This window comes from Lissotriton helveticus, chromosome 2_1, assembly GCF_964261635.1.
Source record: "Lissotriton helveticus chromosome 2_1, aLisHel1.1, whole genome shotgun sequence".
Lineage (NCBI taxonomy): Eukaryota > Metazoa > Chordata > Amphibia > Caudata > Salamandridae > Lissotriton > Lissotriton helveticus.
The window spans coordinates 1760381873-1760405557 of NC_136059.1; the positions used below are offsets into that span (position 1 = coordinate 1760381873).

Below are 23685 nucleotides of genomic sequence, written 5' to 3' on the forward strand. Positions count from 1 at the left end.
GAAAATATGCATGCATATTACAAAAAGTAAAATCACATTTCCATTTGGGATAATATAGAATTATTTTTTTATGAAGCACAAACCGTCGGTATGCCTCTTCAAAGCACCAATAAAAACAAAACATGATCCTAAACCTCTGCATGTGGCTCATGAAAATATGCCCTGCAAATTGAATTTACTTGTATGTTTACACGCATTGCTAGGTTTTTATCTCACCCATGACTGTAAAAGGGGGCTAAATAGGTGGGGTTCAAACAATGTTTGTCTTGCAAGAATGTGGCAAGCTGAACGTTCACAATTTTAGCGGGTAGGGGTAGTCCTGAAATGGGCCGATAATTGCTGGTATCTGTAGGATTAAGCAAGGGCTTCTTTAGTAGGCAAGTATAGATGGCACCTTTCAATGGGATGGAAAGATGCCATTGGCAAACATATATTACATGAGGCAATTATTTCTGGTGCCTGTTTGGCCACCAAAGGTGGGGGGCTGGAAGGATCCAGGGAGAACCGGATTTAGTGTACTTGCTTCATAGTAGGATTGGTGAATTTGGAGAAGAAAATGGAGTCTGCATGTGTTAGTGGAAGAAGATGCTGCTGTCCGAACCGGGACATTAATGGAGGATGTTGTAATAATGTTGAGAGACTCCAAGTAGTTCAGATAAGCAAGTATAGTTTATTCAGCCCCAGCCAACAGTCAGCTAACAACTGACAACCCTGGAATTACCAGTAAGGGGAACCTTGGTGACATATGGTTCCAAACACTAGGTTCCAACATGGAACCAGAATATCTAGACAGACAAGTCATCACACTTCTCCCTCTTAAACACTAAATAGGTTTACACGTCCAGCAATGAAGTAGGCAACAGAAAGATAAAGAGATCAAAGAAGAAACTACCTAGACATAATCACGCAAGTGAACAGGAGGCCTGCATGCTCTCACACTCTTGCGAGAATAATTAGCATACAAATCAGGAACAGCAACAACATCATCATATTTCCCTTTGCCCCCAAAATGAGAAACACGACTGTTGTTCCAGATACGACCATCCTCCGTCTTCACAGCATTTTTAAAAATTTTCACAATGGTTCTGGGAACAGAAAACTTTGACCAGTTTTGACAACCAACAGGAGCCCTGATCTTTACTATCTCCCCCACCACAAACTTTGAATCCTTAGCAGAATTTCTCCTATCCACATATATTTTCCTTTTCCTCTGTATTTTATTTAAATATATTTTTATTGCAGAATCAGAAATAAGCTATGCAATAAGCCAACCTATACACTGGCGGCCCCCAGCAATCAATAATATGACAACCCAATACACAGCCAATTAGCCCACATCCCGGAGGCTGGGCGGCGTTTCAATGAGCCAGTACGCCGGAGGTACCTCAGTGCTTGCCCTGATCAGGCCATAAGTCAGGTATAACATTGTCTCTGCTTTTATCCTATAACAACCAACCCAACCCTCTCTCCAACTAGCCCTAGGCCACTCCAATGTCACGTCTCAGAAAGCGCTAGGACGACCTCCCAGGGCCACCCGGGTCCGGGAAGCTACCGCATGGCGGAAGACCCCCCCCTCCTCCGACTCCCCCCATAACCCTCCCCCCCTCCAACTGCTGCTAATGCGGGTCCCAACAATCATTCTTGCTCTGCGGTATGATATCCACCAGGAAGTTCAGACAATCACACAATCCCCATGGAATCCCTCTCTATTCCAGAGCCTCCCCCTCGCCTTCGGTGATGTGGTCCCTTAAAGCCTGTACCACCAGCTCCCAGGAACGCGCCAGTTCCAAGCTTTTCTCGTTACCAGTTCTGGTCGCCTGCCGCATCCTAAGCACACTCTCACATCCCGACCACTTCAGCAATTCATTCCTCCACCTCCGCACAGACGGCCCTTCCCTCGATTTCCAATGCCAAGTGAGTTCACGCTGTGCCAGTATTAAACCCAACCCGATGAATTTGCTCGTCACCTTGGTCTTTTTGGTGTGCGGGAACCAAAGGAGCAGGCACGCAGCCTTATCAAAGTCCACCTCTCTATCCGTGACAGCATTCAGGAGGTCTCCCACCTCCGGCCAATAGTCCCCTAGGTTCGGGCACCCCCATAGCATGTGGTCCAGATCTACCTCTGGTTCCAGACATCTCGGGCACACAGCGTCGAGCACCTGGAAGTGTCGGCGTAGCCTCTCCGGGGTCAGATATGCCCGATGTAGCACGAAGAAATGCACCTGCTGAAACCTAGCATTCCTCGTCCCCTTCCAGGTCCTGTGTAATACTTGCCCCCATACGGTGTCCGGGATTTGTTTACCTATGCTGGTCTCCCAACGCGATTTCAACTCCGCCAGAGGTACCAGCCCTTCATGCAACATTCTGTTGTGAAGGCAAGTCACCGCCTTGATGGTGCCCGCGGCCATCACCACGTACTGGCACACCATCGTCACCTCCGGTTCCTCCAGTCCACCCCCCCCAATGCCGCTGCATCGCTGTTACGACCGCCGCGTGCAACAGGAATGTACCACCCGGCAGGCCGAATTGGTCCTGTAAGGCCTGGAATGGGACCAGCGTCCCGTCCATATAGAGGTCTCCTACCATCTGTAAGCCCAGGTCCTCCCACGTCAGTAATTGAGACCAATCACCCCCGTGAGGCAAGGCCGTCAACATTCCCAACGGTATCTCCGGCGCATACGGCCGGCGTTTTCCAGCCCTCTTCAGGTTCCTATTCCAGCACAATCTAAGCGTTTTTTCCTCCATCGTAAGATCCCGCCCGGCTAGTTTCTGTTGCATAACGATAGATGACAAGACATGTCTCTGGATGCCGATCCCACGGTCGCTATCTGGCCCTCTAAATTCTCTAGCTACTTTCTGTGTTAGGACTTGAAGCTGCGCCGCTAGGTAGTATAATTCGAAGTCGGGGACTGCCATCCCTCCCTCACTCTTGGGTCTCGTCAGGGTAGATAACGCCACCCTCCGGCGGCCCTGGCCCCACAGAAAGCCGGTCACCAACGACCTCAATTCCCGAAAGAGTTTCTGCGGGATCCATATCGGCAACGTTCTAAAATAATAGAGTAGACGCGGGAGCGCCACCATTTTCAGCAGCGCCACTCGACCCAGTACGGAGAGTGGGAGAGAGGCCCAGAAATCCATACTGCCCCTCAACGCCCGGATGCAGCGCCCCACATTCCCCTCAAGGAGGTCTGTTGAGTCATGATAGATGCGCACTCCTAGGTAGACAAAACAAGAGGGTTCCCACACTACCGGTCTGGTGAGCTGCGGGCAGTGCCCGGTCCCCCGCAACGGGAATACACAAGTCTTAGTCCAGTTCACCCTGAGGCCGGAAAGCCTCCCGAACCTGCCCAACATGTCCACCGCGCCTTCCAACGCCCTCCCAGAATCCGCCAAGTACAATAACAGGTCATCGGCATATAGCGATATATAATGCGACTCACGCCATTGCGCAATGCCGTCGTAGGCGACGCCCGATCTCGCCTGCGCCACCAGCGGTTCCATTGCCAGGGCAAATAGTAGAGGGGACAATGAGCAGTCCTGCCTCGTGCCCCTAGAAACCGGATAAGCCGGAGAGACCATAGCCCCTAGCCGCACCCGCGCCTTAGCCGAAGAGTAAAGCACCCTCGTCCACCTCCGGAACCCTTCCCCAACTCCAAACTTCACCAACACGCCATCCAGATAATCCCATTCCAAGCTGTCAAACGCCTTTTCGATGTCTACCGACAACACCACCGGGCCCCGGTCCGCTGTAGCTGCATCATCGATGACCCCAATCAACCGACGGATATTCATCGAGGTGCTCCTGGTCGGGATGAATCCCGCTTGATCCCTATGCACCAATGAGGTCATCTGCGGTAGGAGCCTAGTAGCTAGGATGCGACTCAAGATCTTATAGTCTACGGTCAGCATAGACAATGGCGGTAAGAAGAGACATCCAACGCATCCCTGCCCGGCTTCAACAGCGGCACTACCAGCGCCTCCCTCATAGAGTCCGGCAACCGCCCCAATTGGCACGCTTCCGCATACACAATCTGCAGCCTGGGCGCCAAAACATCTATAAATTTAGAGTAGAACTCGATCGGTAGCCCGTCCACCCCTGGGGTTTTGTTCCGCGCCATATGACCAATCGCTCCTCTGATTTCTCCCAGGGTGATGGGGCCCCCCATGTCCCGGGCATCCTCCACATCCAGCAGCGGTAAATTAATGTGATCTAAATAATCACTTATCTCACTAGTTCCCGCTTCCAGGTGACTGGCATACAGTCCCGTCCAGGTGACTGGCATACAGTCCCGTATAGTAGGACTGGAAGCGCTCCAGGACCGCTGACTGCGAATAAATCACCTCCCCATCCTCGCGTCTGACACTCATTATCGGACTCCCTCTAGGGTTCGGATCAGCCAACTTGGCAAGGAGCGTACCCACTTTATCCCTCTCCTCGTGCCCTCTGACAGCATACAATTTATAGTCATAACACCGCAATCTTTCCGTTTCAGTCGCCACCACCTCTTTAGCTTGCAACAATCGTTCCTTCAACTCCGGCCTCTCTGGTCTCTGCCGTTCCACCCCTCTCAACACTTCCTCCGCAAGGTCATTCAGCACTGTGCCTCTTACGGACATAAACCGACCCATACACACCCCTCTCGCCACCCCTTTCATGGCCTCCCATTCAATCGCTCTAGTCGCCGCCGACCCAGCATTAACCGCAAAGTAGCCATCTATGCCCTGGCGGACCGCGTCACAAAACGCCGGATCCTCCAGCGTTTCCGGACGAAGTCGCCACGAGGGGATCGCCGATCTCGCCAGCTGCCATTGCATAGAGAGCAACAGGGGGTTATGGTCCGAGATGGTCCTGGATAAATATTCAGAGTGAGTTACCACATTCGCCAGAGAATTGCTGCAGAGCATTGAATCTAATCTAACATGTAGATCGTGTAGTGCGGAGAAGTAAGAATAGTCCCTAGCCTTGGGGTGTTGCGCCCTCCACACATCCACCAGGCCCCACTGTTCCTGCCAGTCCCGCCTATGAGTCGCTAAGCGACGCACTGGGGAGTCCACTAGAGGCGGGTGTGACCTGTCTAACAGCACATCAGAAATGGAGTTGAAGTCCCCTGCCAGCAATACAGGGCCCGCTAGATAATACGCCAGTGAGCGCGATAAGCCTTCAAAGAAACGCGCCTGATCAATGTTGGGGGCGTAGATGTTACACAGCACCACCTCCCTGCCATACAGCCGTCCCTCAACTACCACATAACGACCCTCCGGATCTATTTTCTGACTCGTGACCTGAAACGGCGTGCCCGCCCTAATCCATATCAACACCCCCCTGGCGAATGCTGAATATGTCGTGCCAAACACCTGACCCCGCCATCTCTTCTGTAACGCCCCGCATTCCTGCTGCGTCAGGTGAGTCTCTTGAAGCATCGCAATCTGGACGCCTCGCCTCACTAAGTAGGCATGCACCTTGTGGCGCTTCACCATAGTACGAATACCCCGGACATTCCATGTGACACATTTCAAATTAGGTAACGTCCCGATAAAGCATCAAAACCAACAATGGCGCTAGCCAATAAATGTTACCCGCATTGCAGCAATTGAACAGTCCCCGAAAAACATGCCCCCTAACACCCATCAACCCCCCCCCCAGGACAGGGCCTAATAACCCAGCTTCAGCCCCGTTCCAAACCTTAAACACCCAACACATCACACTAACCTGTGGTCGTCACCACATAAGACCTTAAGGGTCTGGCGAGGGCTGTGGAACCCCAAACCAGGACGGCAGAGCAACCACCCCGCGCCCGTAGTCCCGCACAGCTAGAGCAGCCCCATACCTGGCAGTCCAATAGAAGTCAGGAGCGTCCATGCCACCAGGCCTCACAAAATGTCCAGCGGCCACAATCCTCACCCATTAAATATACCATCTGATGTCTGTGGGGTGACCTCCGGCCCCTGCACTCCTCCCACCTCCAAGTCCTCATCACCGGTCTTCTCCCCTTCTCCTTCCGACGCCGAGCCTCTGGAAGCATCCTCCCGCTGCGATCCTGTGATGCTCGCCGTGGCTGCTAACGCACTCTGTCTATCGGCCAGCATTTGTGCTTCGCGTTCGGCCCGCTGGCGCCTATTCCGGGAGCGGATGCGCTGTGACCTCCTGACCTTAGCCGGCTGCTGCCGATCCCTGGCGGGCCTGTGCGCCCGATCCGTCCCCGCACGATACAGTTCTAGCCACGACCATGCTTCATCGGGCGTTTGGAAAAAGTGAGTCCGGTCATCAACGATGATCCGCAGCTTGGCCGGAAAAATCAAGGAGTATTGGATCCCCTCTTCTCTCAGCTCTTTCTTTACCGACAGAAAGGAAGCCCTGCCCCGCTGCACCTCCTGCGTGTAGTCCGGAAAAATTGTCACCTTGCTGTTATCCACCTGGAAGGGCCCTTGGGACCTCGCCCTTTGGATCAGCAGATCCCGATCTTTGTAGTGCAGCAGTTTGACCACCATCGGTCGGGGCGGTCTGCCCTCCAGGGGCGGCTTGGCTGGCACCCTGTGCGCTCTCTCCAGCGAGAAGAAGGGGGAGAGGCCCTCCGGTGCCACCACTGTCCGAAACCAGTCCTCCATGTAGGCCACCGCGTCGCCCTTCTCGATTTTCTCCGGAAGCCCTACCACCCGCACGTTGTTTCTTCGGTTACGTCCTTCCGCGTCCTCCGCTCGACGCTCCAGGACCGCCAGACGGCGAACAACATCCTCAAGTGTATGTTCTGCAGTGACCACGGCTGGCTTCAGTTCCTGGAGCAATTGTTCGTTTGATTTCACTCTATCAGAGAGCTTGGTGTGGTCCGCTCTCAGCAGGCCAAGTCCCGTCGCCACCTGCGCTATGTCCTGGCGCAGCTCGTCCTTCGTGGTAGTGATCGCGGCCAATATCGCATCAAGTCGGAGCGTCAGCCTCTGTTCCTGCGATGAGGGCCCTGTCGCCACACCGTCATCCGCCTCCTCCGATCCCCAGTCGCCCCGCTCCGGCGGCGCGGCGGCACCAGCTCCCTGCGCGGCCATCTTGAGCGCGGAAGCCCCTCCGCTCGAACAGCCCCCTCTGAGGGCAGCAGGCGGCGGCAGCTCCACCGGCCGATCCGAATCCGAGCCTGCCTGGTGTCGCCCAACCAGAGAACCGAGAAAGCGTAGCTCTCCAATCCCCAGGTCAGGCGGGATCATGCAGGGCCAACCGTCCTCCGTCCACTCTCCGCCCGCAGCTTCCAGTCCAGATGTCTCAAGCCCCTCCGAAGAGGCGGGCAGCCGGAAGATCGCGTCCCCGGACAGACCAAGCCCTCCGCTCCCGGCAGCCCCGATCTTTGGGAATCGCTGCTAGGGTGACTAGGCGACCCCGTTGCGCCAGGACGGGCCCCGCGGCAATCTATTGCTGCAGCAGCGACCAAAATAGTCAGTTCATGCCCCCTTATTCGGAGAGGGTCGATCAGCAATGGTGTGAGGTATAGGCTATGCACCACAAATCAGGGATATTCAGCAGTGCCTGCCAGAAATCAAGTTAATCCATCAGCAAAACAAGGTAAAACACGGAGCAGAAACTGGCCGTCTCTGTGTGGTGCAACTGCTTGTCCTGTAAATGCCAGCCAGAGAACACTCCCACCGCCTGCAGTAGAGACGTATCCCCCCTTGTAAGTACGTGAAATGCCCTCAATCGGGCTGGGAAGCACCGGCCACCCTATCAACAGCGCTCCCCAGGGTCGAAAGATGGCTGTGCTGGTCCGGCGCTCTCTCGCCTTCTACCGGGCGGGCTCACCTCCAGGAATCAGCCCTCCAGCCGCCTCCCGGCCTGTCCGCACCCCAGACTGATCAGGCACCGCGGGCAGCCGCCACTCCAGTGCCCAGGCCGCTCGCTGCTCTTCACCGCGCCACAGTGGTTCCCACTGCGGTAAATCAGCGGCCGGGCGGCCCCGCAGCATCGCCGTCCACGCGGCTCGAGTCCCGGGACCAGGTGGGGGAGGGGCCCCGCCGATTCCCGTTCACCGCGCTGCCTTCCGCCGCCGCTCAGGACCAGCAGCCTCCGTCCGTTCTCCGGCTGTCCGCTTCACAGGGGTCCTCCAGGTGCCTCCAAAACGGCCCCGCACCTCTCTCTGTTCAGCTCCCGGAGCCGTTCTCCGCTAGTGCCGCCATCTTGCCTTCTTTGCCGTCGAGGCCGACCCGGTGGTCAGGACCGTCTCCGCTCAGCGCTCCGGGTCCCGACGGGGGCCAGATGTTCTCCTCCAGGTCCGCGACCCACTAGGACCTCGATCTCAGCTGCCGGGCGTCACGGGGCCGGATTTCTCAGGAGAAAGGACGGGACTCGGCGCGGAGCAACTCGCTCACGCAGCCATCCCGGTCGGCGTTGAAACCACGCCCCCCCCTTTCCTCTGTAGTTCCAATTCCCTTTCTCTCCATGCCCCCACCTCATTATTTTTTACACCTTTGTCTGCAATCATCCAGGCAGGACATAAGCAAGTGTTAGGTGCTCTACCCTTGAAAAGTTCAAACGGAGTTTTTCCTGTAGTTGAGTGAGGAGAGAATCGATATGCTGAAATTCTATTCTGTAACTCCTTTCTCCAGTCCAAATTGTTGACCCTTGCTAATTGAATGCTTTCCTTCAAAGTTTTGTTGAGTTTCTCCAAAGCACCATTTGCCTCAGGGTGATACAAAGAAATTCTCTTGTGAACAATGCCACACTGATTGAGGTACTCCTCAACTTTCCCTGAACAAAATTGTGGTCCATTATCAGAAAGAATGGAGTTCGGAAAACTCTCACGTTTAAAGACAGACTCCAAAAAAGAAATAACAGACTCGCTTGTAATCTCCCTTACCAAACTAACCTCAACCCATCTAGAATACAAATCCAGTAGAACCAACATAAATGGAGTCTGGTGCTCACCATGTAAAGGCCCCACAATATCCACTGCAATTTCATCCCAGGGGGACTTAGGCAACCTCCTGCAAACCATTGGAGAAGACCTCGTCCTCAAAACTTTATCACTTGCCGGACAAGAAGAGCAATCTCTAACAGTGCGTTCCACCAACAAATCGATACCTGGCCACCAGAAGTCCATTCTTATGCGTTCTTTCGTCTTTGAAATACCCAAGTGTCCCTCATGAGACATGTCAACCAGAATACTTCTGAGATTAACTGGTGGAACTAACCTAGTACCTCTCATGAGTAAGCCATCCACCACTGCCAACTCATCGGCAACCAAAGACCAAGGTTTCTTTAAAGAACGAGACCTACCACCTTCCAGCAATTTAATGACCTCCTTCAACTCCTCATCCTTACCCAGCTCTTCTCTCCAAGCATCTTCTTTCACCGCCCCCAAGGTAACGTCACACACCTTTAAATCACCCTCAAAATCGTCAGCCAAGGCTTCCTCACCATACTCTACCACATCTACCAACCTTGACAGACAATCTGCCGAGACATTAGTTTTCCCTGGTATATACTCAAACTTGAACACAAACTCCTGCAACGAAATTACCCATCGCCTTATTCTTGCAGAGATGGAGTCTAGCCCCTTTTTTTCGAAGACCTCCTTTAGTGGTTTGTGATCAGACCGGACGGTGAAGGAGGAACCCCACACAAACTTCCTGAATTTATTCACAGCCCAATATATACCTAGTGCCTCTTTCTCTATGACAGAGTAATTCAACTCCACCCCCTTCAGACACCTCGAAGCACAAGCTATCAGGACCTCCTTGTCCTTCCTCACCTGTAACAACAAAGCACCCAGACCCTTGCTGCTAGCATCTGTTACAATAAACGTCGGATCCCCTGGAACAAACGCCTGCAAATTTGGTGCATTCCTCAGATCCATCTTCACCTGATCAAACTCTCTGCTACACTCTTCAGTCCAATTAAACACGGCATTCTTACACATGATTTTCCTCAGATTAACAGTCTTATCTGCAAAATTTCTGACAAACTTATTGTAAAATTCCACCATACCCAAAAAGGATGAAACTTCTTTTGAGCAAGGTTCCTTCAACTTTTCAATTGTTTCTACAAGATCCTTTTTTGGAGATATGCCCTTCCTTGAGATGTGGTGGCCCAAATAATCTAGCTCATTGACACCAAACTTGCACTTGCTCTGACGCAGAGTTAAACCAACTTCCAACATTTTCTTCAACACAAGGCAAACCCTCTCATCATGTTCCTGTTCGTTCTTACCAGAAATGAGAACATCATCCTGATAACATCTTACCCCCGGTATTCCTTTGAACAGATCTTCCATAATTCTCTGGAATACCGAGGCTGCTGAAACCAGCCCAAAAGGCATTCTTAAGAATTTGAATGCACCCATTGGTGTAATGAAACTAGTAAGCTCTTGACAGTCTTCTTTCAGCGGAACTTGGTGATAGGCTGAAGCCATATCTAAGGTGGTAAAATAGCATGACCCATCTAATGTAGAAACCAACTCCTCTATGTTTGGCAAAGGGTACTTGTCAACTATTACCTCTTTATTTAAAGCACGAAGGTCAACACACAGCCGAATCTCATTATTAGGCTTCCTCACGACCACAATTGGTGCGAGCCACTCAGTTGCTTCTACTGGTTGTATAACCCCAGTCGACAACAACTTCTCACTCTCTTTACCCACAGCATCTTTTACACAAATTGGAATGCGCCTTACTTTAGCAGCAACAGGTACCGCACCCAACTTCAGCCTTATGTTGTGATTGTAACCCTTTATGCATCCTAATTTTTCACTGAACAACTCTTTAAAATTCTTTATAAACTTGTTCTCCACATTGTCAACAGCCTGTACTTGAATAACTGGATGAGCATTTGGATTGAGACTCACACCCAACCTTGCTTGATGAGACCAACTCAACAAGTTGTCACCCCTGTTTACCACATAAACTTTTGCTTCTGTATACCTTCCCTTATATTCAATGCAGTCAAAAAAGAAACCCATTATTTTTATGGGATGTTCTTGATAACCTGTTGGTCTTATATCCGGTTTACACAAAGACTTTTTCTTACCGAACGCATTCTCAAACACCTCATTTGAAATAAAGGGGACATGTGAACAAGAATCAAATTTCATCAACACACGTGCTTCTCCTATCAACACATAATCAGAAGGATGTTCTACCACATCATCATTAATCTGAAAGCTAACTAACTTGGTCTCGGTCTTCGTTTCTCTCCCTACTCTTGTTCTGCAATTTCTACCAATGTGTCCCTTTCTTCCACACACATTGCAATTGAATTTAAGGGCAGGACACTCTCTCGCATTTGCCATATGCCCATACCTCCCACATCTGTAACAAGTTCCTTGAAAAGGAGTTGTGAATTTCTTACTCGTCTGTGTTTTAGAAATACTACCATCAACCTCCCGTTTCAAATTTTCCTCCTCACACACCTCTTTTTTCTTCTTCTCATCCACTCTCTTCACAGCCTGACACACCACTTCTTGTGTTGAAGAACTACTTGGCTTATCTTCTTTTTTCTCCTTGCTTAGTTCCCCCACGCATTTTAACATGTGTTCAACCCTTTTTGCAATACCTACCACTTCTTCTAGTGCAGGTTCATCCTTTAGCCACAACTCTTCCCTTATTTTATCACTCACACACCTCAAAACAAACTGATCCCTAATTCGTTCTTCTACCAAAACCCCAAACTTGCAACTTGATGCCAACTTTCTGAGCGCAGTAATGTAGTCCTCAACACTCTCTTCCTTGCCTTCTTCTCGTAACCCGAAATAGTACCTTTCCATGATAGTACTCACTTTAGGAAGATAGTGCAAGTCCAACTGCCTAGCACATACCTCATACTCATTCAATCCCCTTTGATCTGCATGTGAAAGAACTGGAAGTGTCTCCAGAATCTCCTGACCTTCTCCTCCCAAACAATGCATTAATAAAGCATGCTTCCTTTCGCCACTCAAATTCGCACCACACACTCTCGCATAGTTTTCGAATATTTTCTTCCACTTTTTCCACCTAATCAGTGGTTCCCCTGGTTCCATCAGAAAGAAAGGAGGTGCAGTTACATTCTGCATCTTGCTACTCCTATTCAACTTAATAAACCTAGACTTTTCTATTCTTTTAATTCACCATCAAAGTACCACCACCCTTCCCAGATATGGTGTGCCTATCACCGTTGACAGGCTTGAAGTCATACAATCAGTTGCAATTGCTTAGTCTCTTCCACACCTCCAGTCGCTTTTCCCAGCTTATGCCCCTTAGTCTGACCAAAAATGCTCCTTCCAGTTCACTCCTTTTCCACTTTTTTATTAACAGGTCTTTTTTTTTTAAATATAAACTCCTATAATGTCATTTCCCTAAAATACAGTTTTTCCTGTCGAAATGCCGATTTTCTTGCCTTCCTCATTGTCTTCTTCTTTATAAATACGAAAAACGACAAAAAAAAATAATTCAAAATGGCCGCCACCAACTCCAGATATGCACTCTGTCTTTCAAAAGTCGATTGGCCTTGTTTTTTTTTTTTCCCGACCCAAAATGGCCGTCACGCAACGATCAGATTTCTTTCTTCGGCTGATCGGGCTTGTTTTTTTTTCTTTCTAAAACAGTCTTTTTTCTATGGGAATTTACCCACAAAAATCGACGTCACGCTCAAACTCCGTTTTTTCTCCTTTTCCTTATTAAATCAAAGAAAAGAGTCTACCTTTGCCGATTTTCGCCGCGTTTGTCTATTTCTTCAATATTTACAGCGCCTTCGTTTTGCTGTAATCCTCCTCTGAAGATGCCAATCCGCTTTTCTTCTTCAACACAGCAGCCAAGTGAGTGTTTTTTTTCTTCTTTTTGCTTTACACCTGTTGTTGAGGCTGACTTGCACACATGGACCTTTCCTCAAACGTCGCCAGTGTAATAATGTTGAGAGACTCCAAGTAGTTCAGATAAGCAAGTATAGTTTATTCAGCCCCAGCCAACAGTCAGCTAACAACTGACAACCCTGGAATTACCAGTAAGGGGAACCTTGGTGACATATGGTTCCAAACACTAGGTTCCAACATGGAACCAGAATATCTAGACAGACAAGTCATCACAGATGTCCTATTATACACTTCTTAATTTTGTAAGAAGGCAGCCAAGTCATTACATTAGTCTTGATTGCTAAGTTTGTCTGTCTCTGGTACTGTAGTTGTAAGTTTCCTTATCTTAAGAAATAGATCTTTAACTGAATTCTTGGCGGCCTCGATCGTTTGGGTAAAGTTGGCAGACTTCTTTCATTATTAAGGTTTTGTAGGTAACAAGCTTGTGGTTATATCTAATCTTTTCTAAATCAAGATACTCCTTCCTACAGATATGTTCTTGCTTTCTGCATTTTTGTTTTGTTGGTTTCTGAAGGTCTCAGTGTACCAAGGAGCTGCGAAGAAGGGGTGTCTTGCTAACTGAAGCCTTTGCTGTGGCTAACGAGTTGACATCTGCCATTAGCCATGAAACAGTTATCTACCGCAGCACTGAGGTCCTCTGGTATTAAAGGTAGTGAAACTGCTAGTACCTGATTAAGTTGGCCTGGCTGTATCTTATGCCATGGGTAAGGAAGTCATTCCTGGGGGGCCGGGGTCTACCATGTTGAAGGAGTTGAGCTAGACGAAGATTAAATCTTACTGCTAGGTGGTCTGTCCAGAGAAGTGATCAGGTCAAGATATCTAACAAGGACAGATTGTTGATAAAGATACCATAATGATAGTGCCCAGCACACTACCTGGGAACGGCCAAGACTGGCAGTCCTGTAAAGAATAAGCTTTGTGTTGTTAACAGTAAGGTCCTCAAGATGGAAGTTAAAGTCTCCTAGTGCAGTAAAGCTTGAAAAGTGCTAGGAGAAGATTCTAGAATGGTGCTAAGGTCTTGGAAAAAGATGTGCCTATGGCCAAGTAGCCTGTTAAAAAATGAGATGAAGGTTTCTGTTATGTACAAGATGTCTAATGCTTGGAATCAATCAAATCTACAACTTCGAGCTTGTGTTTGATGAGGGATCTTGTGTTATTTAAGGCGGAACACCATTTATTGGAGATAAAAGTCAAAGCAGCAGTAAGGAAGGAAGGAATTGTCCTGAGGGAGGATCTTTCTCCCGCTGCCCTCCTTACCTAAATGAAGCTTACATTTCTTACAGTCAAACAGAGTAAGCAGACCAAATGTTTAGATCTAAATCTAAGCAACCTGTGTCCTTGCCTACCACATTATGGGCTAGGAGTTCATTTCTGGTATAGCAGAGTCTTGGAGTCCAATCTCAACTAAAACCGGCAGGAGGACAGGCTCGGAGCACGATCTGGGCACAGATGGGCTTGCCTTTGGCGCGCCGCTGTACTTTTTCTCTGTTAAAATAACCCGCCTTGGAAGGGGGGCCTGGCTGATTGTGGAGCTAAAGCACAGTTAGCACTGCATCAGCATACAACAGGGGGCTCAAAACAAAACTCACACTGCTATTTTTATCAGTTTCCAAAGGAAGGTCCATTTTAAGAAGCCCTGTAACATGTCTTCTATGCTGGGAAGAGACTCTTCTTGATAAGTGGTTCTATGTAGGATATCTTAAGCTCTGCTAGAAATTCAGGATCTTAACCCCAAGCAGCAGAATTGTTCATGTCAATGGTCTTGATTATTTGTGCTAAATTAAGGATAAAATTGCGAGATGATATGATGGTGGAGATAGGCGTTGATAAAGTTGTCCAACTGGCCCATTTTCTTGAACACTACAAAAGTGGCTGGATATCTATGTAAGTTTTGCAGATATATATTTTTGGACTGAAGAAAGGAGTAGTTTCTGTCCTGTAACTCCAGTTCTGTAGTAGGGGTATCTGTTATAGTCATAATCTAGTGAATAGTCCCGCCCATGTGCGTGGACCCCGGAGCAATCAAAAATAATCTCTTAAACTGTCAAAACATGCAGAACTTCACTGACACTTAGGAGAGAATTTAAAGACAGATAATGCAGCCTATATCCACACAGGCTACACTGTCCAGTACTTCAACTAGAAATTCCACCAAAAATCCACAAACAGCACAGCCTCTCCAGATTTCTCCACAGAGAAAAATCTTGCTTTTAACAGTAAAACCCTCTGGAATGATAGAGAGGAAGAAGTGGACAGACAAGCCCCATAGGCTGCCATTATGTGGCTCAGAACAGGATACTGTGCCTTTAAGATAACTTTCCAGAAGCCTTACCGTATCCCAGCATGCACTGCAGGTCCCTTTTACTTTCAGTTCTTTTTGAAGGCGTAACACGCCAGACCTGTAGCATTTCTTACATGAATATCTCTCTCCACCGGGGAGGAAGGCGGGCGCTTATGACTATAACAGAGATACCCCTACTACAGAACTGGAGTTACAGGACAGAAACTACTCCTTCTGTAGTAGGGGATCTCTGTGTATAGTCATAATCTAGTGAATAGAATGGCAAGCCCATCCCCATCCCCACACCAGAGCGGCGGTGGAGAAAAGAGAAAATAACACCACTACTGTGCGAACAGATTTCGCAGCGAGGCCTGCCCAACCTGAGCATCTGCCCTGGCATCAGAGTCCAGACAGTAATGCTTAGCAAAGGTATGGATCCCGACTTCCAAGTGGCCGCCTTGCAGATTTCTGCAATTGGAACATTACGGAGCAAAGCAGTCGTGGCAGCTTTGCTCGTGGTGGAATGAGCCTTAGGCTTACCCCCAAAGTTCTTATTAGCCTTTTGGTAACACAATTGTATACAGGACACAATCCACCTCGAGATGGACTGTTTAGAGGTAGCAAGACCCGTCCTGACTGATCCATAATTGATAAACAATTGGTCTGACCTACGAATATCCTTGGTTTTATCCAGATACAATTTCAACACCCTCCTAACATCCAGGGAATGCAGGGACCTTTCCGCTGGAGAGGAAGGATTCTGAAAAAACGTAGGTAAAGTTATGGTCTGGTTATCATGAAAATCAGATATAACCTTTGGAAGAAATTTAGGGTGAGTACGTATAACAACCTTAGCAGCATGAAATACAGTATAAGGTTCTTGGCAACACAACACCTGAATTTCACTCACCCTGCGGGCCGATGTGATGGCCACGAGGAACGCCGCCTTCCAGGACAGGTGCTGCAACGAAGTCTTATGAATAGGTTCAAAAGGCTCCTTCATCAATCTGGACAGCACCACATTCAATTCCCATGAAGGCGAAGGAAGCCGGACAGGAGGGAACACTTTCTTCAAGCCTTCCAAAAAATCTTTGTTCACAGGGATCTGAAAGAAGGAAGTCTGTGAAGGGCATTTCCTGTAGGCAGTCAGCGCAGCGAGATGAACCTTAATGGAATGGACATTAAGGCCAGACTGCGCTAGATGTAGAAGATACACAAGGATGACATCTTCCTTACACGTCGTTGGGTCATAGTTCTTGGACTTGCACCAGATGCAAAACCTCTTCCACTTGTAAGCATAAGGAGTCCTAGTGGAAGGTCGCTTAGCCTCCTTCAGTATGTCCATGCAATCTTCAGGTAGATTCAAATGGCCATATTGCACTCTCTCAGGAGCCATGCCGCCAAACTCAAAGACGAGAGGTTGGGGTGCAACATCTGCTCCCCGAACCTCGTGAGAAGGTCCGGCGTGCACGGCAGCCGTATGTGAGGAAGGAGAGACCGGTGAAGCAGGTCCGTGAACCACCACTGCCTGGGCCATTCCGGGGTAATCAGGATCATCCGCACCCTGGACTGGGACAGCTTGATGAGCACCGCCGGAATCAGGAGAATGGGTGGAAAAGCGTACAGAAAGCTGTTCGACCTGTTGATCCATAACGCATTCCCCAGCGTCCCCGGCTGGTAGTACCTGGAAGCGAAGTCTCGGCATTTGCTGTTTTCGTCGGTGGCGAACAGATCTACGTCTGGAGACCCCCACCTTGCGAAGACTTCTCCTAGTACTTCGTTGTTTATGACCCATTCGTGGTTTTCCTAAATCAGTCTGCTCAGTGCGTTTGCCTGAACATTCTGCACGCACGGTAGATGGCCTCTGGTTAGAAGCCAGTGCCAGATCGCCTGCGCCTCCTGCGACAGTGCGTGATCTCGACCCCCCCTGCTTGTTGAGGTAATACATCGTGGTCGTATTGTCCGTCTGTACAAGCAGAGAGTAACTCTGGAAGGACAGATGAAAGGCCTTCAGTGCCAAGTGGACAGCTCTGAGTTCCAGGAAATTGATGCGATACGTGGACTCCATCTGGGACCACGTTCCTTGTATCTGTAAGTCTCTGGAGTACGCCCCCCAGCTGTGGAGAGCCGCATCCGTCACGATAGTCTGTGTGGGAATGACCTTGTGGAAGGGAACCCCTCTGAGGAGATTCTCCGCTGAACACCACCACTTCAGAGACTGAAGAGCATGCAGAGACAGTCGTGTCTTGTCGTCCCAAGATCCTTTCCTCTGATCCCACTGATCCTCCAAGCACTCCTGCAATGGTCTCATGTGCAGCCGTGCGTGTGGTGCGAGGAAGATACAAGAGGCCATCGACCACAGTAGAGAAGACACCGCCCTCACTGTTGTAGATGGAGCGGTCATAAGAGCCTGAGCCTTCCGAAGGAGTGATAATCATCTCTCCCCCGAAGGAGACACGCTTGCTGACACAGTACTTGGGAGCCTCCATCAATACGCTATGTACTGGACCGGAGTCGGGACAGACTTGGACATGTTGATGTGCAACCCCAGCTTGTTCAAGAGAACGCACGTCTTTTGGAAGTGCGCTTGAGCTTCCGAGAAGGAGGCCTTGATCAACCAATCGTCCAGGTACGGGTAGACAAAAACCTTGTTCTTTCTCAGGTGCGCCGCTACCACTGCCATGCACTTCGAGAATGTTCTGGGCGCAGACTTCAGCCCGAATGGCAGTACTGTGTACTGATGATTGGCGCCGACTTGGAATCGCAGGAACTGCCTGTGTTTGTGTGCAATGGGCACATGGAAGTACGCATCCTGTAGGTCTATAGCACATAGCCAGTCTCCCTGTTGCAGCTGAGGATAAATTGATGCAACGACAGCATGCGAAACTTCTCTCTGCGAATCCACTTGTTTGCTTGCCGCAAATCCAGAATGGGTCTGAACTCGTTCTTGTCCTTCTTGCAAACCAGAAAGAACCGGGAATACAGACCTCTTCCTCTTTGAGACAGAGGTACGTCTTATATCGCCCTTTTCCTTAACAGGATATCGGCCTCCGCCTGGAGCTCCCGCAGTTGAAACTGCGAGCCGACCGGTGGAATAGATGGAGGCGGGCTGTTGAACCGAAGACTGTATCCATTGCAAACAATATTCAGCACCCACTTGTCCAGAGTAATTTATCTCCACTCTGCCAGAAAAAAGTTAACGCTTCCCCCCACCGGAGCGGGTAACGGATGTAGGGGAAGTAACCACTCAGGGTCGAGACCTAGCTGGGCCTTTGTTCGCTGTTGCGGACTGCTGGCCGCCTCTACCCTTCTGGCGCTTCTGGAAGGGCTTCCGGAACTGCTGCTGCTGTTGCTGCTGTCCGGAAGTCTGTCCTCGCCCTTGAGCCCCGAACCGCCTCTGGAACGGTCGGTAGGCCTTCTTCTCTTTTGGCTTTTCCAACCCGACCGCCATCAGAGTCTCGGCCTCCGCCTTCATGCGGGCCATTTCGTCATCCGCATGCTTGCCAAACAGGGTTTCACCCGAGAAAGGCAGATTGGCCACCCGCTGCTGAGCTTCCAGCTTGAATAACGTAAGCCGAAGCCACGCGTGGCGCCGCTGGTTGATGCCATGACAGTACCCGTGTGCAGCCAGAAGCGACGTATCCGCAGCCGCGCTGATGACCTGGTTCGACACCAGCATCCCCTCCTTCAGGATTTCTTGAAAGTCCTCTTTATTCTCCCAGGGAAGGAACTCAGCGAATTGCTGTAGGGACTCCCATAGGGCATGATCCAAAGCCGCAGCACTGGCCGCCTTCATCGCAGTAGAGACCGTCCCACAGGCCTTCCTGCCTGCCGAGTCGATCCATCGGCTCTCCTTATCAGGAGGTACAGTAGAGGACGGGGAGGTGGCATGTTGCTTCCTAGCCGCCGTCACTATGACAGAATCCGGAGTAGGATCAATCCGAAGAAAGGCCGGGTCAGAATCCGGGGCCCTGTACTTCTTAAGGAGCCGGGAGGGAGCGGCCTTCGTCACCGCAGGGGTGAGAAACAATTCCTCTTCAGGCTCTACCAGCCCCGGCACTAGAGGCAGTAAAGTTGGAGACAGGTGTTTTTTATGCAGTGTCTCGAAAATTACTGATGTAGTTGGACCCCTCAGGAGAACATCCTGGAATGTGCTGTCGTCGTCCACCGGCGATACTCTTGTCCCCCGGGATTCCGACAAAGTCGGTGAGTAGGTTCTGGTCCCGGAAGAATCCGTGCGGGACCGCGACCGTCGCCTCCTGTGACGCAGTCTCGACCTCGTGGAGGACCTGTGACGACTCCGCGATCTCCCCCTCCGACCGGAGCGAGATCGCGATCTCCTGGGCTTCGGACGCTCAGCCGGTTTCACCGGAGTGGGCGACTTTGGCCCGGCAGGGGCCCTCGGCCGAGGGGTACCCTTAGGTGGCGTCGGGAATCGCGGTAGCAAAGCCGTCCTTGGAGGAACTGGAGGAGGCCTGTCAGCCAGAAGCGGAGGTTGTCGTTGAGGTTGAGGATGAAGTGGAGGCGGGGTGGGAGCCCACGGCGGTGGCCCCCTGGGCAACGGAGGAGGGGGGTAACCGCCTAGAAGGCGTAAACACTTCAGAATACACCGAGCCCGGTGATCCGCCTTCTGTCCTAGGCTGGGGCGTTGGAGAATCTCCCATAGGCACCTGCTGCCTGCTCGACTGACTCCTGACGCCATTACTCCTTCTGCGCCTCAGGCGTCGAAGAACATCGACCCGACGGCGAGCGTCGGCCCCTCGACGGCGAGCGTCTTCGCCTCGACGGCGACCTTCGCCTCGACGGCGACCTTCGCCTCGACGGCGACCTTCGCCTCGACGGCGACCTTCGCCTCGACGGCGACCTTCGCCTCGACGGCAATCTTAGTCTCGACGGCAATCTTAGTCTCGACGGCAATCTTAGTCTCGACGGCAATCTTAGTCTCGACGGCAATCTTAGTCTCGACGGCAATCTTAGTCTCGACGGCAATCTTAGTCTCGACGGCAATCTTAGTCTCGACGGCAATCTTAGTCTCGACGGCAATCTTAGTCTCGACGGCAATCTTAGTCTCGACGGCAATCTTAGTCTCGACGGCAATCTTAGTCTCGACGGCAATCTTAGTCTCGACGGCAATCTTAGTCTCGACGGCAATCTTAGTCTCGACGGCAATCTTAGTCTCGACGGCAATCTTCGTCTCGACGGCAATCTTCGTCTCGACGGCAATCTTCGTCTCGACGGCAATCTTCGTCTCGACGGCAATCTTCGTCTCGACGGCAATCTTCGTCTCGACGGCAATCTTCGTCTCGACGGCAATCTTCGTCTCGACGGCAATCTTCGTCTCGACGGCAATCTTCGTCTCGACGGCAATCTTCGTCTCGACGGCAATCTTCGTCTCGACGGCAATCTTCGTCTCGACGGCAATCTTCGTCTCGACGGCAATCTTCGTCTCGACGGCAATCTTCGTCTCGACGGCAATCTTCGTCTCGACGGCAATCTTCGTCTCGACGGCAATCTTCGTCTCGACGGCAATCTTCGTCTCGACGGCAATCTTCGTCTCGACGGCAATCTTCGTCTCGACGGCAATCTTCGTCTCGACGGCAATCTTAGTCTCGACGGCAATCTTAGTCTCGACGGCAATCTTAGTCTCGACGGCAATCTTAGTCTCGACGGCAATCTTCGTCTCGACGGCGAGCGTCTCATCGACGCCGAACGCCTCCTCTGCGTCGAGGATCCCCTCGACGACGACCTCCTTCTCTTCGCCGACGGCGAATGGCGGTGTCGCTTCGACGGCGAGCGCCTACGCCGGGCCACCTCTCGATGTCGATTACTCGACGACGAAATAGTCACCGGTGATCGACGGCGGCCTATTCAGTTCCCTCGACGCTGAGCATCGACGCCGCTTCAACCCAAAGCCCTGGGTCAACCTGCAGTCATCCCTCTCGACGCCGTAGTCTGTGCAATCGACACAGACGGAGAATATGGACGCTTGCTGGCCTTCCTGCCCCTGGGGAGCCCCCCAAGAGGCCTCAGCATGGGCAGAGGAAGCCCTTCCAGACCCACCTTGTGCCTTCAGTCTTCTGTCTTCCAGGCCTTGGAGCCTGATCTTCAATCTATCCCTCAAGGTTCTGCTAGTGAAGCCCTGGCAGATGTCACACTCCTCTGGGACATGAGATGAGGGAAGGCAGATGATGCACACCTCCTGTGGGTACGACTTGACCTTCTTCCTCGAGCACTCCGGGCATTTGTCAAATAATGCAGGCATATTGACAAATAAAGAGTGCCCCAAGACAAACACAAGGAAGAATAAACAAAGTACTTCAAGAAAAGCACTCAAACAACTTGAAAAAAGTGAAAAATCACCAATTAAACCCTTGAAAAGGGAGAGCTCAATGCTCCAGGGTCCTGCTTGCAGGAGCCGGAAAAAAGAACTGAAAGTAAACGGGACCTGCAGTGCATTCTGGGATACGGTGAGGCTTCTGGAAAGTTATCTTAAAGGCACAGTATCCTGTTCTGAGCCACATAATGGCAGCCTATGGGGCTTGTCTGTCCACTTCTTCCTCTCTATAATTCCAGAGGGTCTTACTGTTGAAAGCAATATTTTTCTCTGTGGAGAAATCTGGACAGGCTGTGGCGTTTGTGGATTTTTGGTGGAAAAACTAGTTGAAGTACTGGACAGTGTAGCCTGTGGATATACGCTGCATTATCTGTCTTTAAATTCTCTCTCAAGTGTCAGTGCAGTTTTGCATGTTTAGACAGATTAAAAGATTATTTTTGATTGCTCCGGGGTCCACGCACATGGGCGGGACTATTCACTAGATTATGACTATACACAGATCCCCTACTACAGAAACTAGAATATCAGCTCAAGCGAAATCAGTTTAAAAACATATATATGTATTAAGCAATGTTTACTTGGTTATCTTCATACCTTAAATTCAACAAGCAACATGACATTGCTACAAAAAAAAATCCTATATAAGCACAATGGAGGTATATAGCTAGAAGCAACTGTTTGATACATATTCTACAGTTCAATGCTGTGCAGTAAAATTACACCTTGCAATCTGGGCCGATGCATTGTGAGAGCATTTTAACTAAACCTCAAAAGATTGAAGGTTACATCTTAGAGCTTACTTGGTGGCTAGAATAAAGAACACTAGCAAACAATACACAACTTGTAGTCCTAAATAGGATATTGAAAAGAGGGCAACTTATTACATTTTCAAATAGACACAATTACCATTACCGATTTTTCCAATTCTGTGAACTTGGGTTGGAAGTCTTGATATTATGTTGTGCCTTGAAGCAGCAGCAACAAAACGTTGCCCACTCTTGACCGCTGCGGTTATCTGAGTTGCCTGTTCTTGAGCCTGGCGTATTCTGGTATGTGTCACTGGTTGTGGCAAAGGTTCTCGGAGGGGCACCAATACCTCTTTATTCGATTTTGCCTAGGCACAACAATTTTTAGTTACTATATTGATTTCAACAATGCACAAGTCCAAATATGATTGGACCACAAACATCTATGCTCTCAATGAACACTTGCGGCACACTGTTCAAATGCAATTCTTAAATTCTAGTTAAAACCAGTTTAGGAAGAGCCAGCAGAGTTGAACAATGGATTGCATCTTAACTGATGAACCAATAAATAAACGTTCAGTATATTTTAAATCCATTATACCATCTCAATGACCATTGAGAAAGAATATGTTCATATAGGAAGGGGTTGAGAAGGCTCACACACTGTAGCTTTCGCCAACGGGTAACAGGTTTCGTTTTTAAGGAGATTCACAAATCTTTAAGAGTAAACACATATCTTTGCAAATCAGATTCATATACATACTACTCCTCCACACTTCATCCAGCAGTTTGTTAGTATAGTGCGTAGTCGACAAGACCAAATATGGCAGAAATTTGCATTAACCCGGGTAATATGTTTTGTCCACCAACAAATGCCAAGGAGGGGATGGGGTTTAGAGGCTGAGAAGAATCCTTCATGGGCACGCAGAAAATATGAGTGTAAGCTGAAACCTTTTGATCCCATGTGCACTTCATTCCACAAGTAAATTTTTGTATGAAATGTGACTGAAAACAATATGGTGAATGATCATGAATAGCCACAATATTCTGACTTCATGAGAGTTCACTACCTTACCAATGGACAACCATCTCTGCACGATTTCTAGAAAACTTATGTTACCATACTTACCCCTAAACCTACGTTCACATAATTTCATTCATACATTTTCAACAACCTTACATTCCATTTATAAGCATAAAACTCTGCAATTTCAGACTGTAAATCAGAGCCACACACTTGCACACAAAGGGCCAGATTCACAAACTGCACTTTGTAGTAACTTAGCTATTGAGTAAGTTTACGGCTTTTCAGTATTTATAAGGTGAACGTTTTAGTAACTTACACTTTTGTAGCAAGTCCCTACTTCTATAATTTTCTATGGGAGGGAGTTGCAGTATCAGTTGTTAGCCATGTGCAGTGCTGGACTTGCTACAAAAGTGTAGGGTGTGGATTTATAGCTGTAGAATCTGAAAGCCCCACACAGTTTGCAACACCCATACACTGGT

General features: G+C 49.7%; 1 protein-coding gene across 4 annotated transcripts in view; it reads right to left on the bottom strand.

The window, feature by feature from the left end:
• LOC144818885 (RNA exonuclease 1 homolog) overlaps nucleotides 1-23685 on the bottom strand; it is a 1142074-nt gene that overhangs the window by 918789 nt on the left and 199600 nt on the right. For all 4 annotated transcript variants that reach the window (XR_013607172.1, XR_013607173.1, XM_078676714.1 and 1 more), the window contains exon 4: nucleotides 22346-22547. Coding sequence is in view for 2 of the 4 variants with exons in the window: in XM_078676714.1 (XP_078532840.1) it covers nucleotides 22346-22547 (202 nt within the window). In the remaining 2 variants the exon portion in view is untranslated. The remainder of the gene's footprint in view (nucleotides 1-22345; nucleotides 22548-23685) is intronic.